The sequence below is a fragment of the Podarcis bocagei genome (assembly GCF_964188305.1).
Source record: "Podarcis bocagei genome assembly, chromosome: 8".
NCBI classification, from domain to species: domain Eukaryota; kingdom Metazoa; phylum Chordata; class Lepidosauria; order Squamata; family Lacertidae; genus Podarcis; species Podarcis bocagei.
In genome coordinates this window covers 61,946,326-61,962,900 of record NC_138133.1, presented here as the reverse complement: position 1 = coordinate 61,962,900, position 16,575 = coordinate 61,946,326, and the positions used below count along the sequence as shown (strand labels likewise).

Sequence of the window (16,575 nt, the reverse complement as noted above, 5' to 3'; positions counted from 1 at the left end):
CTAGGGATGGGAGGATATGTAAATTTCAGTTCCCTCCTGTTTTCATTCTTCCAAGTTAAGTTCTCCACATTTTGCAGCTTAAAAAAAAATCATCACGAAAATTCATCAGTATTTTTGTGAAAATCTGTCCTAAACCACACATTTTAAAGTTAGTTTTGACGATCATACCCATTCATATTTACAGCTCACCAATAGGCTGCTTGATATATGCAAATTTTCTTTCAAGTATTGTACTCTTCAAGATAATGTTCTGACAGAACCAAACGTCACTAGGTTACCTGCCTGCACTTTGGCACAAACCTTTAAAGCAAACAGATTAGCTGTTATCTGCAGCATGTCACAGAATAGGAAGGGACCAAGGTGCGCCATGCCCAGGTTTGTCATCGCTGGGCTCCTGCCAGCTCCCACACCCCTGCAGAGGGGGCACTCTCAAGTCCAGCAACCCTTGGTCACTCACTGCCTGTTCACCTTCCACTCTCAGGTCATGCACACAGTGCGAAGCATGAGGGGTAAGAGCAAACTGGGCTCAGATGGAGAGTGCAAGTGAGAATTGGCGAGAAACTCAGTTCAGACTGCATGGGAAGGTGAATTTACCTAATCTGCACTGCCCCAAATAACAAGGCAACCTAGGCACTGGGCATCCTTTGAAATTTGAACTTCCCTGAATTTTTACAATGTAGTTCTCCAAACAAGTATTGAGAAGAAAAATGCACATGTAATTAGGGTAAACTCTGCATAAAAATGAAGAAATGTGAAGACAACATGCAAAATGCATTACATTGGGGGACTATAAAATGTGCGTAACAAGGGAATATGCAGTAAAATGCTGGCTTATTTTCACGACGACTGTTCTCCTATTAATTGCAAACTGAGGTGCACAGGTGCCAAGTCTCTGGGGCCCTGGGTGCCCGAGTACCCACATTCCCCATGATGGGGCCAGGCACCCACAAATTTCGGTGCCAGGGCCATGCACGCTGCATGGCACCCATGGTTGCAGAGCCAAGTTGGAAATGGGGAGAACCGAATTTAAGACTGGAAAAAATGGGAAAGCAGGGAAACAGATTATCCAGTTACCAGAAGGCAGTGGGAAAGAAGTGACTCCAGGGATCTTGCCCAAGGTCACCCTCACCCCACTCTTTGACCACGCCAGAGTACAACTCCATAAGCCGAGGAACCTTCCCTAGGCGGGGAGGCCAGCCCTTTCTTTCCCCTCCCACCAGCCTCTGCGCTCTTGGAAGCTTCTTGGTCTCAGGGAAAGAGCGAGGAGTTCGCCAAACCTCCAACAAAAAGAGAGCAGCGCCACTCCGGAGAAAGTCTTCCTTTTTGCGCTTTCCATCTCTGGCAAATGGGAACCCGAGTTCCAAGCTCCGGCCCTCCCAGCCCCCTCGGAGAAAACCCCACCCAACCTGACACTCGCTGGCATCTCCATGAATGGCTCCTTCCTTCCTTCCAGCCGCCAAGCCCCAAGTTTCTTGGCTGCCTCCGCCGCAAACGCTCCCATGGCGTTGCTGGGAGTGGAGACCCGCTTGATCCCACCTCCTCTGCCATTCAGCCGGCACCGTGCAAAAACCCACCCGCAGCGCCGTCCACGCCTCTCGCCGAGGAACCTCGGAGGAGCGCTCAAGAGCTCCGTCACTGCGCGCCAGCGGACCGAGCCTGAAGGGGAAGCGCTGGGCAAGCCGGAGCGGCGGGACGGAGCAGCGCGGCAAGCCCTGCGCTCGCGTGCGCCTTGCGCCGGCTCCACACCGCGGCGCCTGGCTACAGGCGGGTGGGACGCGCCCGGGCTCCTCGCCGTGCGCTCCTCGCTGACTGACTGGAGCCCTCCGCGGCTAGTGGCTACGTCGCAAAGCGAAACTTAATTGGACCCAGTCGGAAGCCTCCCGGGTTCGGCTGCCTGCCGTCCCCAGAATACGAAGGCTGAGGCAAAACAAACCAAGAGACGCTGCCAGTTGTGTTTGTTGGAACGTTTTATTTCAACCTTCGCTGAAAGCTTCGCGCAGCCAGCCGGCCATATTCAGCCTCGGCTCGCGTCCCCGTCCTCCCCCCCCCCCCCCGGCACTCGAGGTCTCGCCTCAAGGCGGCAGCGCGATGGGCACGAGCCTGGCCCCACCACCATCATGAGCGGAAAACTCCCTCCGCGCGGACCATGTTCCATGGTAAGGAGACGGCGGCGAGGCTCTGCGCGCGCATAGCCCGCTTCGGCCTTGCGTCGCGGGCGCACGCGCCCTGCTCGCCGACCCTTTCGCTTCGGCGCCGCGTAGACCCTCCGCGGAAGACGGGAGAGGGAAGCGGAGACCCCGAGTCGCCCCCGTGGCCCCTTCTCCGCAGCGTCTCTCTCCCGACAACCCACCTTTGCGCTTTGCCTGAGCACGCGCTCTCCTGCTGCTGCTGCTTCTGCTGCGCCTCCTCGGCGACTCCCGAGCCTTTGCGCGCCGCGTGAGAGGCTCCCGCGCTTTTATCCCCTCGGCCCGCGGAGGGAATTTCCCCGCGTTTCCAGAGCGAAACTGGAAGCGCCTTATTCCCAGCAGTGCTGGGCAGAGACACCCGAAATCTCCCGGAGACAAAAGGCAGGGGAGTGGTGGAGGACATTTGTTTGCGAGGCGAGGCACGTTGGGGCGAGCGAGTCCTCGGAGCCAAGTGTCACCCCGCCCTCGAAGGGTGCCATTAACCCCGTTCCCAAGTCTTCGGAAGCCAGGCGTCTCCACACGCCGCGCGGAGTCCAGAAAATCCCGAGGGCGCCGGGCTTAATTCCAGCTGGCAAGGCGCGAGGCTTCGCTTCTTCCTGCAGGTGCTGCCCGCCGCTCGCATGGCAGCATTCGCGCCTTCTTTTCCCGTAAAACTTCCCCGGGACGACCCAAAAAGTAAAGCACCAGCCAAAAGCCATTAAAAAAGAAAAGATAGCGTTGCAAAAGATGGTAACCCCTTAGTTGACTTTCTCTCAAACAAGGAAATAATAAAAAAATACATAAGGTTAAGAATTGCAGTGCCCATAAGAATTGCAATACCCATAAGGGTATCAAAATGAGACTCTTCTGCCTCTCCAGAAGGGTTTGTGGGATCCTTTCTAAAAAATGATCTTGGCCGGCCAGAGCCGAACGTGAAGATTTTCCTCCAACAGGTGCTTTTGCAAGTGCCCTTTGCCACAGTTCAAATATACACAGCACCATCTCTCTGTGTCAGGTGTCTGGGGGATAAATTTAAGAGGACTCTTATACTGCAAACAGTATGGGATAGTTCCATGTACTTATTCCAGATTGTCATTAGTTCCTTAATACGCATGGGCCATGATTTAAACTAAGGGTGGCATTAAAAACCCACCCCATTTTTAGACACCCCCATTCCAGTGGCTTTGGGTCAGTCACAGGCTACCAGCTGCAGTAGTTTTTAGCGGAATCCCAATCCCTAGCAAGAAAAACTCAGAGGGTTATACTAGCTCTTGAATCCAGGCTGGTGCTCTTTTAAAAATACCACTTTTAGGCTTTTCACCAGTTCTGTATCTTCTTTGCTGCAGGATGTTTCACTTTCGATGGGTAAAGAGGAATGAGACAGATAAGGTTGCCAGGCAGCACTGTTTGCTGCTAATTCCCAGAACTGTGCAGACTATGCCCACTAGCATGGAAAAGCTGCCAAGTGAGGACTGTAGAACAGTATTGCGGAAGTTTATGTAGACTGTGTTCCAACTCACCTTGTTCAGCAAAGGAATACCTGTACTGTATAGCTCTCCCCACTTTTTTGCTTGCAAGCTTGTTCATGTACTTGTTTCTTTCTGCTGCCATTTCTTCCTGTTGGCTGGGAAAACCATGCTGTACAGCAGGATGCTGTGTCTTCTTGGCTTGCCCTAATCTCCACTCTTCCTACCTCCACCCTTGGCTGTGTAGCAGTGATAATGTTCAGAAATAACAGAATAGTTTCCCTGCTTGTTGTTTCCATTGCGTACCTATAGTGCCTGGTTTTGGCCATATGTGTAGAAATGCAGGTGGGTGGTGCATGAGTCATTTGTTTTTAAAAATAATTTTTTTGAAATATTTTAAACCACCCTTCATTTTCATGGATACCAGGGCAAGCTACAATAGGCACGAATAAAAGGGGATTACAGCTGTAAAAGATTAAGTAAAAGAAAAGAACAAGGGAAAAATTTGATAAAACCAAGGGCTAGGATTTGCTGAAACAAATTTGGAAAATGGGATGTAGAAAGGGGAGGTATGGGGAAGTCGGTGAAGTAAGGTTTAAGAAAAAAGGATATGAAATTATACATGTTTGTTTGTGTGTTTGTTTGTTTGTATTGTGTATTGTTTGTGTTTATAAAAACTGCGAAAAACCAATAAAAATCTTATAAAAAATAATTAAAAAAATACAATAGGCACGAATAAAGTTGATCGTGCCAAAAAAACCAATATGCAATAACCCTGGTGGCTGGTAGCTGTTGGCATTGGAAGGGCAGAAGAAAGCAGAAAACCAACAGTAGATGGAGCCAGAGCTGATGACAGACAGAGCCAGCTAAATTAAAGTTTTCCATTTTTTCCCTCCATTGAGATAGAAATTCAACATAGGGTTAAGCATATTGCTCCATCGACACAAGCATTTCTTGCTTGCCTGAAGGAACAATCTGCCCTCTCATCCTCCTGCGAGGTGCACACAACGGGAGGACAGGAGGTGAGCCTCATTGTGCTAGCAGAAGTCCTTGTGTGGGCTTCCATTCGTGGGACTTCTACTACAGTAGTTGAAACTGCTACACTGAGACTAAGGAGAAGGCAGCTGCCATCCATTGCCATCCCCTGGGCTGGTTGTAAGTGTGAAGTTAAGCAAGTGGGGGCTGGCTGAGGGTCGTCTGAGCTTGATGGGGGCACTGTACCATTTGCCCTAATGGACCTCTGCTGCAGTAAGACAATAGAATTACCTAAAGCTTAATTACCAAACACTTAGATGTGTCTTAAAAAGCCAGAAATATTTCTATTAAGCATATTGCCAAAAGAAATAGGGAAATTGAAAAGAACATTGTTCATGTACGGGATAACGGCGGCCAGAATTTTAGTAGTAAGAAATTGGAAAAATACAACAATACCTAACACGGCAGATTGGCAAATCCTGATGGCAGAATATCTGCAGCTAGCAAAGGTGACAGGAAGGATAAGAGGCCAAACAAAACAAATAGTCTATAAGGATTGGAACATTTTTAAAGAATACTTTAAAAACTATGGTATAAAAGGAAACCTCTTGGCAGAATTAGACTGACCCTTGTATAGATATAAGTTCGTAGGGAGGTAAAAAGAAACTATATAAGAAATATGTAACTGTGTGGTATAAGGTAACCAATAGATAAAGTACAGTGAGACTAATTGGAAGTCATTTTTAATTTTTCTCTTTACAAGTTTTATAATTGGTTTCATTATTGGGAGCATAAATGATGTTAGTCATATTAATTTTGTTGTTTTTTATATTGTTGTTTGTTTGCTTTTTTATTGTTTGCCTGCCTGCTTGCTTGTATGTATGTTTGTTTGTTTTCTCTTCATAAATGTATTTATTTTAAAACAATAAAGATATATTCACGAAGAAAGAAAAGAAAAGAAAAAAAAGAAGTGTCTTCAAACCAAGTAGAGCAGGCTAAACAATAAGCCAACTTTAAAATGCCCATAGGAAATATGGTTTGTGAATTTCCCCTTTAATAGAATTTGATAAAAGGAATTCCACCCTCATGATTTAGTGCCATTGGCCTAGTATTGTGGAATGATCTGCTCACATAGATTCAGGTGGCACCTTCTGCTGAAAACTATTCCACCAGGCCTATGTAGCCAGTTTAGTATAGATCTTTCCAGTGATTAATTTATAATCTGTTTTCAACTTTTTAATATGGTTTTTATTATCTGAATAATGTTATCAAGCAGTAATCTGTTACATATCTCCAACCTATCACTATTTAATATTAAGTCATATTACCATAGTCAGCTGAGCGTATAACTTCCTTGGTACAAGCTGTAATTCAATGTCATTTTGTAATCTAGCTTTTTTAAGGTATATCTTTGGGATTCTGCCACTGTTCCTAGCTTTGGTACCAGTTGGTTCATCTGCTTCCATGAATGCTTTCCTGAAAAAATATGAAATGTTTCTATCTTTCAACATTCGCTTGCTGGTAGGTAACATTTAATATACATATACATACATATATATAGAGAGAGAGAGAGAGGGGAAAATGTATTTATCTGAGCAATTTTAACACACTGAATGTTAAAACATTCCCAATGGAGATGTTAGGAATCCCGTTGTCTTGAAATATAGAAATGAGGTTTACTATGTGGGAATCTATGAATATATGGTATTGTTTGTGTAATAAATTACACCTGCATACTGCCCTTCAATCAGAGAGTTCCCAGGACGGGAATATAACAATAAAACCATTAAAAAAGACAAAAGATTTAGTAAGGCCAGTGGTTAAAACAACAGATAACAACAAACTTGAATTGGTTTGAACAGACAAAGTTAACGGTGCCATGGCTTTGCAAATGGCCAGTGCTGGGCAAACATTGAATTGTTGAATTCCCCCCCCCCCCCCAGTCTACTCACACGAGCCATCTTACTTCTCTCTCCTCCACAGGAATGTATGGCAATTATATTATGAAACAAATCCTGGTGTAGTTCCATGCAAAACTGAAATGTTCTCTTTGAAAGAACTATGACAGGTGAATTGGTGACAGAAAATCAGACCCGAGGCAATGGTGGCATTAGAAAAGAAAGCAGAACTAGTCCTTGGTACACACTTGGAGAAATGGGAGATGCTAGGATTCAAGCCTGCCTCTTTCAACTGATAATAACATAAGAACAAATGCATATAACGCTGCAATTGCTGATTTGCATTAGCATCACTTTGTTTGGAAGAGATGTGCTTCCACTTGCATCTTCATGCCTTGTGGTTGTTTCCCTCTACTATCTCAGCTGCTGAGTCAACAGTAATTTGTCATTGGGTTGTTGCCAGTGTTTAATACCAAGAAAACAAGCTATGCTTCTGATTACAGTGTTTGTTTGTTTGGCATCCAACATGCAGGTAGCTGAGTTCACATTGAATGTCTCGAAGTGATTTCAGAACTCCTGTAATTCATGCATTGGATCCAAACTAAGTGAGTTGAACTTCATCTCTGTTTAAGTCACTGTTGTTAAACCATGACTAATTTGCACCATTGAAATCAATAGGATCTTAGTTCAACTCACTTACAGTGCAGTCCTAACCATATCTACTAAGAAGTAAGTCCCACAGTTCAATGCAGCTTACTCCCAGGTAGGTAAGTAGGGTTAGGACTGCAGCCTATGTCTGGATCCAATCTATTACATCGTTACCTAATTTGTTATCAAAATTCCATAATACGTTGCTAGGAAGCAGCTATAGTTTTCCTCCCAGAAGCTAATCCTTTCTCTATTCTTGTTCTAGGGAAATGGGTTTTTCCTTGCTTATTTGCAAGTCACTTTCCCATCATTCTGGTGCATCTGTTGCCAGGCATCTCTGTGCCAAAATGTAGGAAATAGAGCAAACATTTTAACTGCCAAGGGATGAATAATTAGCAAACTTTCACAATGGAAAAGATTGCAGTACTGAGACACCAAAACTAGATCTTCTTAAATACTTGTGAGCCCAATTTTGTTTTGTACTTGCTACAGGCTGCCTTGTGGTCATTTTCCGTTTAGATGGAGAGGTTGCCTTTTTAGAGCAGCATGACAGGAAGGTGATTGATTGAAACCCAGCCAGATGGGCGGGGTCAAAATAATAAAATTTATTTTTATTTTTACAGAAATTTAGGATAAATTGATAGCAGGATAAATTGACTTAGTAAACTGTTCATTGAGTGTTTGCATGCACTTAGTAAAAGGGATGTTTTGTTTATTCCTGGTCTCTGCTTTGTAGTGTGCTGTGATTGGGAAGATGGGATTAATCTCGAAAAGGATTGTGGTATAGAGGTGATTAAAGTAAATGACTGCAGCTGTAGGAAAAGGGGTTCAAAAAGAGATTGAGAAGAGCTTCCCAATAACCTCTCTAGACTGAGCAAATGGAGAATAAGATGGCGAATGCAATTCGATGTAAACAAGTGTAAAGTAAAGGTAAAGGACCCTGACTGTTAAGTCCAGTCATGGATGACTCTGGGGTTGCGGCACTCATCTCGCTTTACTGGCTGAGGGAGCCGGTGTTTGTCCGCAGACAGCTTCTGGGTCATGTGGCATGACTAAGCAGCTTCTGGCGAACCAGAGCAGCACACAGAAACGCCATTTACCTTCCTGCTGGAGCAGTACCTATTTATCTACTTGCACTTTGACGTGCTTTTGAACTGCTAGGTGGGCAGTTCAGGGACCGAACAACAGGAGCTCACCCTGTCGTGGGGATTTGAACTGCCAACTTTCTGATCGGCAAGCCACCTTCTGATTGGTTTAGACCACAGCGTCACAAGTGTAAATGTAGGTGTAAAAAATCCCCTTCATATCACATAATAATGCTCATGGGGCCTGAACTGACCAGGCAGTGACTGACCAGGAAAGAAACCTTGGAATCATAATTCAATGAAGATGTTGACCCAGGGTGTGGCAGCTGTCAAAAAGGTTAATTCCATGCTAGGAATCATTAGGAAAGAAACTGAAAATCGTAATGCCGTTATCTAAATTTATGGTACAACCACAAATGGAATACTGTGTGTCGTTCCGGTTTGCCGGTTTGTTGTAAAGTTGGAATATGTTCAGAAAAGGGCAACCAAAATTACTGGGGAGGTTGGGTGGGTGGATCAACTCCCTGGTGCAGAAAGGTTACAGCATTTGGGAGTTTTTGATTTACAGAGAAGGCAAGTAAGAGGGAAGTTTATAAAACCATGCACGGCATGGGAAAAGTGGTCAGAGAGCAGTTTTCCCTCCCTCTCCCAACACTAGAACTCATGTACATCTAATAAAGCAGAATGCAGGAAGATATAGCACATAGTTAAGCTGTAGAACTCATTCTCATAGGAGGTAGTGATGACCACGAATTTGGATGGCTTTAAAAGAGGATTAGACAAATGAATTGAGTATAAGTCTCATGGATACTAGCCATGGTGGCTATGTTCTGCGTCCACAGCTGGAGGCTGTCTGCTTCTGAATAGCAGCTACTGGAATCCACCGGAGGGGGAGAGTGCGAATGTGTTGAGGTCCTGCTTGTAGCTTCCTCACAGGCATCTGGTTGGCCACCGTGAGAAAAGGATGCTGGACCAGATAAGCTGCCTGATCCAGCAGGATCGTGTTAAGTTCTCTTGTAGAGTTGGCCAAGAGTGGATGCCACCCCAGAGCCAAAAAAGGCTAGCTACCCCTTTTCTAACAAAGTATCCAGTTGAATTCCCCTGTGCCATAGTTTTTCTAGCTTAAAATGCTTATTTATGGATCTAGGAAAAAGGAAAGTCTAGCCCTCTGATTTCTGAGTAAACATGCTTACAGTGAATCTATTAAAACAGTAAGGAAATTCCGTAGGAATAGCAACATGCAAAACTGAAGCAGTTGACGACATACAGTGCTTCCAGGATGTCCTCTCATATGGCTGGCAATAAATCATAATAAAATCCTGCATTAGAACATTTGTGGTGTTCATGTACAGACCTAGATACTTGGGGTGGGGGGAATGCTGAAATAACAAAAAGCTTTTTAAAATGTGAAATGAAGCTAAAGTATGCAGGCAAGCATGTATTTTCCTCTTCAACAACTTTTTTTATGTCTTCCTTTTAAAAAACAAAAGAAGCATATCAATCTATTCTTGAGGTTTGGACATAAAATGCTGTTGTATCCAACTGACTTCATACTGTCTACATGTAAATGTACCCAGCAAGGCAGATCAGTTACTCCAGGCTGATGAACCAAATGGAGGGAAAACAGACCACTGCATATGAATGCTTGCAGAAACGTTTCTCATGCTTTCACAATGGATCTCAGGGACATGGTCAAATCATTGAGTGCATTGAGCTTATTACACTGGAAAAAGAGATGCAGAAGCATCTAAATTTAAACGTTGTTACTTGCATTCTAATTTATAGGAAAACCAGATTGAACAAAATGATGGATGTAACCGGTCTAACACCAATAGAGTTTTCTGCAACACAATGGAGGTAATGTTGCTTAAAAACAACAACACATTGTAGTTTCTGTAGAGCAAGCACAATAGGAAAGGATTTCACAATTATGAGACATTGTTGACTTTTGGGGGGGAACATCTCCCCCTCCCCCCCAAAAAGTCTTCAGGCTTTTTTGGATTGAAATCTGCTCAGACGCCATTTTGATAGTCTGATTCCTGGATGCGTTGATGGAACTGCCAAGAGAGGACCTTATGCTGATCTTCACACCTGGGAAGGTGTGTAGGGAAGTGGTGTGGGATGGTGCCAAAGAGAATCCTGACAGCGCCCAACAAAATGATAGTTGTAAATGAATACTTGTAGAAACATTTATCACAGAGTTTCAGAACTGACCACAGTAATGTGCACAAGCCATTGACTGGTTATACAACAGTGGGTTTATTTACACTGGAAAGAGAAATGCGGAAACATCTGAATTAACATGCTTGTTCCTTGTGTTCTAATTTGTTATAGGTGAATACAACTGGACTAGAAGTCTTCTGCAATTCAGCTTTGGTAATGTTGATTTTTCTGGAGTTAGTATATACTGTATCCTTAGTTTCTGTGGAGCAAATACAAGCAAGGAAAGATACCATAACTATGAAAGACACTATAACTTACTTACTTCCTTCCCTTTTCCCTGCCTGTGACCTGCTCAGGGTATCAGCAGGATGAGTGTGTTGTCCTTCCAGACTTTCTTATACTTGGCCTGAAGCTGATGTGCTTTAAATATAGCATGGACAAGCATGACCAAGGCATGAACAGCCTGGTCAAATGGCTTGAGCTTTTATAAAGGCATGATAAAGTGTAGCACCCTGCTTGTGGTTAACGCTTAGCTGGAATGAAATATTCAACGCAGCAATAGAGAAATTAAAATAATAATTTATTTGTCAGACAAATAAATTCCCTCAGCCCAGCCCCCTTGCTCCTCCTTTGGCTGGCTCTGTCCAGTCAGCCTGGTTGAAATTCCTATTGGCTGTTTGCTAGAACCAATCATAAAAGATACACCCATTTCCTATTACCTTTTATGGGAGACAAAGAGCTATATTTCCTTCTATCTATAAATGGCAAACAAGTAGCCATATACCTTACATTTACCTCGACCAGGCACCTTAATTATCAGATTATCTTTGCCCTATTGCCCTATTCACTGCAAAACAGATGGCTAATTGTTCTAATTTTATCTTAAACAGAGATCTTGGGTTCACCTTCTCACACACCATCAATGAAATAAGAATCTAACATAAGAATCTAACATTTCTTACTTTCTAAATCCTTTGCATAATTACATTTAAGCCAATATATTTCATACATAACATATATAGATTTTTAGAAGAAAAGGAACTTAGAGAACTTAGAGAAATTAGCTTTTACTAAGTTCTCTGAAGCTTCAAAGCAGCTTCAGAGAGCAGCCTCTTTCCCTAGTCCAGCTGCTGTTTCTATTTGCCCTTTTAACCTTATGAAAATGTGGCTCAAGTTTTAATGGGAGGCACAATAATTCTTACTATTTACCAATTCTTAATTGTGTCTTTGCAGCTTGATTGTATTCTGTAATTTGTATGGTCAGTGTGACCTTTTGCTCCTAGCCTGTAATTTCCTTTTACAACCCTGAGGCACTTGCTTAAACAGGGGCCCTTGAACAGCTGCCAGCTGCTTTATGCCTGGCATGAGAGAATGAGAGATACAAACATTTACAAATATATATTTTTAAGCTCATTTTAAAAATGCAGATCTTCATCAGATGCCTCAAAAGCATTTTTACAACTCACGGGGGCATTTTGACTTTATCTTCTATTTGCATTTTATATTGTTTCACAGGCGGCACTTACTAGGGTTTGGAAGGAAGGAAGCATCCCTGGAAATTTATGGCATCTTGTAATATTTGAATTTATTCATAAATATAGGGTGGTATTCAAGTGTAAGCCCTGTTTAGACTAGACCCATTTAAAGTAATAAACACAGCTAGCTTAGGGTCATTCATTCCAATGAGTCTACTTTGCGTAAAACTTAGTTGATTACAACCCTATATATACTCTCCGTCTGTCATAAAGTATCAGAGCTGTGTATGATATATATATGTATATACTAAAATAGAAAAACCATTAAGAACAGAACTAATCTTGGCACTTAAATTAGCCCAAGCCATTGTGAAAAGTGGTACACGGATAGTGCCCGCTGGCCTTAGAGCTGCACAGGATTACCCAATATAAAAGAAACAGTCCTATGGAAAGTTTAACTGTTTTTAATGTTAAAGCAGTTATTGGAGGCACCAGCATTAAATGGAGAAGACCTAGCAAAGTGTCGGTGTCACTTGAAAGTAGTTTAAAGGAGAGACTGGGAATTAAACTCCACACTGAAGTAAAAGTGGGGCGTAGGGATCAACATATTGAATATTTTATTCAATTTTGAGAACCAAGAGCCTGAAGGATCAGTATGTAAGAAAGTTGTATCAAACCTAATAGCACTCCAACTCATTAAAAAATTTTGTTGTTTACAGAAGAGAGACATTCATGACGTGGCATGCCATCTTCAAAAAATGACCAGGAGATGTAACTTCACTGAAAGTGTAGAGAGGAACATGAATGAGGTTTCCAATATGACATTGGTAATGCTTAAGGTATGCTTTGTTTTTGCAGCTTGTTTCCTTTCAGCTACTTTTACTTGCCCCTCAAATCTGTGCACCTCTCTTTACTTCTGGAAGATTTGACACTGAATTTGCTGATTCAGTAACATATCCATCATTTCCCTAGTGTTATTACCTGCATAGTACTTAACTGCTTTTCCCCCTAGCTGATTTATTGAAACACCTCGTACAGGGGTCAGCAAACTTTTTCAGCAGGGGACCGGTCCACTGTCCCTCAGACCTTGCGGGGGGCCAGACTATAATTTCTTTTGGGGGGGGTGAATGAATTCCTGTGCCCCACAAATAACCCAGAGATGCATTTTAAATAAAAGCACACATTCTACTCATGTAAAAACACGCTAATTCCCAGAATGTCCGCAGCCGGATTTAGAAGGCGATTGAACCGGATCCAGCCTCCAGGCCCTAGTTTACCTACCCATGACCTTGTACAACTTTTTTTTGTTTTGTAGTGGCTTAAAATCTAGCTAGTATATTCTTAAGCCTACCAATTTCAAAATGTTTTGTGTACAGACTTGATATATTGTCACTCAAAAAGATGATCTATGTACACTTCAACAGTCATCTTTTCTTTTCTTTTCTTTTTTTTTAAAAAAATAGGACTGTAACAACAACACTGGTATAAAACGACAAAGAGGAAACCCATGTCCAAATGTAAGATATATCAAAAAGCTCTGTCGTGAATGTTTGATAAAAGATATAACTTTTCAGTTTAAGTTATGTTGGGATCAACTGATGTCACATTGGACTTAAGTGGAATAGGATGAAGCATTTTAAAGCTTGTTACAATTAAGTGAAGCTTTATGAACTACACAATGCTCTGGTTTTTCAGAGCACACCGGTTTTCTACAAAAATACTTTTAAGCACTGCAACGATCTCCTCTTTGCTTATGCAAATCTTCTGCACCAAGTCCCTGAGAAGACGGCAGTTCTTTCGTTCTTGGGAAGAGGGGTCACAGAGTCAAAAGTTGGAAGTTTGTAGTCAAAGCACTCTGTGTCTCAAGGAAACTTTCAACACCAGTGGAAGCAGAGAACTGACCAGTGGGGTGGAGAACTGCAATCTGTACTTCATCAGTCATTAAAACCTGTACCTGCCCTTTAAAATATATTATTTAAACCGACAACTGTTTTAAATGTACAACTGAAACAATGAAGCACTTTAAAAAATACAAAGGAACTTAGAAAATTATGTGTTTGTAATACATTGTGGTGGTGGTGGTGTTGTTTTTTAAAAAAGTCATTACGAGGGATTTCTTAAGTTACTAATACTGTACTTCATGGATTTCAAAACCACTTTAGGACCAAAGGCAAGCTTGGAAGGAAAAAAAGGATGAACGAAGAGTACAGTTTCTTGGTTTGGGGATTTGTAGTGAGGAGGAGTGTAGGTAGCTTCTAGGAGCTAAACTGTGAATATGAGGAAAGTACTGCTGCTTTGTTTTGTGGAAGTTAGAAAGGTACTTGCAGGAATACTCAGGAATTGCTCAAATTTGGGATTGACTTCTTGGGTGCCAGCCATTTAATGCAACAAACAGCCATTTAACTTAAAATATTTAGATTTTAAAAAATAAAATAATACTGGCATTTTACAGCTAGAATGTTTTAATTTAAAAAATGCTTTTTATATTTGTCTTGTATAAAATTGCAGAGTTCTGAACTATTTTTAGTATTAAAAGTATCTATATTGCTGTCTCCTATATTGTATCTATATTGCTGTCTAATGATATTTGTAGTGCATTCTAGCATTAACTAGGGAGAAAACAGTCTTGAAGCAGAAAACAGAAAGCTTAGAAGCGGAAAGTTGTTAACTCTTCTTTAAAGAACAACAACCGTAAAGCCAAAAAATGTAACCATGATCTCAATTCTCAGGGATTAAGCTAAATAAATTTGGAATGCAAACAAAACACGACTATAACATGTGTAGTTAATAGTTATAAATGCAGTGCTATTTTTCCAGAAAAAGAGGTGCCAGAACTCACCATGAATGCCTCCCTCATCCTCTTAGAATGACAATAGTGCCCACCTGAGAGATGCTGGAACTGAATTTCAGTGAGCTCTCGCTGAAAAAAAAGCCCTGTATAAATGTCTTAGTACATAACATCCTGTTTCTAGGAAGATGTTTGATATCTGTTAAAACTTGCGTCTTCTTCCTTTAGTCAAGTTGAGCCCAAGGGTAGACCACCTTTGGTGGCCTCCCTATATCCCTCCCTCTGCGATGGCTAGCACTTGTTCACCTGCCTGACTCTCTGCTGGCTCTTCTGTCATGGCAGAGTTAGTTTCTTGGTTGCCCAGTCAGCCTCCTTCCGTGCCCCATGATGTACCTTTGCGCTGCTTCAATGAGAAACGGAAGATCCATCAGGAAGGCAGCCAGGTGTCCCAACCTATGTCACTAGATTGTCTTACTCCTGTAGCTGGGTTGTCTGACTTTCTGCAGCAATCCTACAGAACACATGCACCTAGAAAGAGAGCCAATGGTACTCTAGCTATCATGCTGTGGTTGGCTAATGTCTTCCCAATGGCTCTTTTGTTCCTCTTCACAGCACTGAGGAGGAAAAGCTGAGGGTTGCATGCAGTCCATAGGTTGCCACCTGTGTTTTAGCCTACCTGTGCATTAGACCTGAATTCTCCTGTTTCATGCTTCCAGTTATTCTTATTTCCCACCTGGTCAAGCCAGTAAGGCACACTGGCCCAGCTCTCCATTGTAACATTGTACAAGCACTGAAGTATGGGAGTAGACTTCTGTGGATTTTATTATTTTTCAAGAGAGTGCATGGAGGTATTTTGAGCACAAGTTTGACATGGAAAGTGTTATCAGCAGTTTCTTAAACACAGCAAATATACATAGTAGAGGAGTATTAACTCACCTGTGTTAAGTTCTTTCCAGTGCATTTCCAGGTGCAATGCAAATGGGGTTTTAGACCTGAGTAGAGGACTGCCAAATAAGCCTTTCCAAAATCTAAGGTTGGGTTCAGAGTCATTTTCTGGATTCCCCCAATTTCCGATACTAGGCTTGCATGGCCCACTTTTAGTGGGGACCCCCCCACTTACTAAATATGTACATGTTGACTATACAAAAAAAATATCTTCAAGGTTTTTAATGGCAATCGGTGGCTGCTTGGTTTGTTCTTAATTTCAACTGATTTTTGACTGCTTTCCTCATTCATGCTGCTGCTTTAAATTGTGTGTATTTCTTTTATATTGAGTTGGATGGATTTTTGATGTAAACAATTTTGTATATTTAATAAAACATATTTTAAATAAAAATAAACAAAATATTGGGGGTTTGACTTACATATAAGCTTAAGCTGCAGGGACCCAGTTAATAGCACACTATATACTTTAACAATTTCCATTGCACACGAATACCCAGTCTCAAACTTTAGGTCAGCTTGCTTGATCAGGGAAGGATGAACCCTTTCAATAGTGTGACAAGCCACAAGACCATTATGTTGGCCCCATCAGGATTCAGTGTCAAGTAGCTTGCCCACATCTAGTTCACATCACCCAGGTATTGAGAAAGATTTCAGGATTTGACAGCTTATGTACTAACTTAGCAGCAAGGGTGCTGCCAGAAAAACAAAACAAAGGAACCTCTTCATCCTGGAGAAGAGTGACTAGTGGGGTGCCACAGGGTTCTGTCTTGGGCCCGGTGCAGATGACACCAAACTGGGAGGGGTGGCTAACACCCCAGAGGACAGGATCACACTTCAAAACGACCTTGACAGATTAGAGAACTGGGCCAAAACAAACAAGATGAATTTTAACAGGGAGAAATGTAAAGTATTGCACTTGGGCAAAAAAAATGAGAGGCACAAATACAAGATGGGTGACACCTGGCTT

At 42.4% G+C, this 16,575-nt stretch overlaps 1 protein-coding gene and 1 long non-coding RNA gene across 5 annotated transcripts in view; one reads left to right on the top strand and one right to left on the bottom strand.

The window, feature by feature from the left end:
• The window catches only part of LOC308593111, a 34,893-nt gene extending 32,408 nt beyond the window's left edge, over positions 1 to 2,485 (bottom strand). Inside the window, exon 1 of the long non-coding RNA XR_014010732.1 lies at positions 2,351 to 2,485. This is a non-coding gene — a long non-coding RNA (uncharacterized lncRNA). The remainder of the gene's footprint in view (positions 1 to 2,350) is intronic.
• Positions 1,410 to 16,008, top strand: IL7 (interleukin 7). 4 transcript variants are annotated; one of them, XM_081205247.1, is made up of 6 exons: positions 1,410 to 2,156; positions 6,000 to 6,127; positions 10,023 to 10,094; positions 10,572 to 10,613; positions 12,595 to 12,714; positions 13,339 to 16,008. In XM_081205247.1, exons 1-6 carry the CDS (start codon positions 2,147 to 2,149, stop codon positions 13,489 to 13,491), a joined length of 525 nt encoding a protein of 174 aa, XP_081061373.1. In that variant the 5' UTR covers positions 1,410 to 2,146; the 3' UTR covers positions 13,492 to 16,008. The 4 variants fall into 4 exon arrangements, with proteins under 4 accessions (XP_081061373.1, XP_081061374.1, XP_081061371.1 ...); XM_081205245.1 differs by lacking the exon at positions 1,410 to 2,156 and adding an exon at positions 2,779 to 2,861; XM_081205246.1 differs by lacking the exon at positions 1,410 to 2,156 and adding an exon at positions 4,359 to 4,879.
• Positions 16,009 to 16,575: the final 567 nt, after the last annotated feature.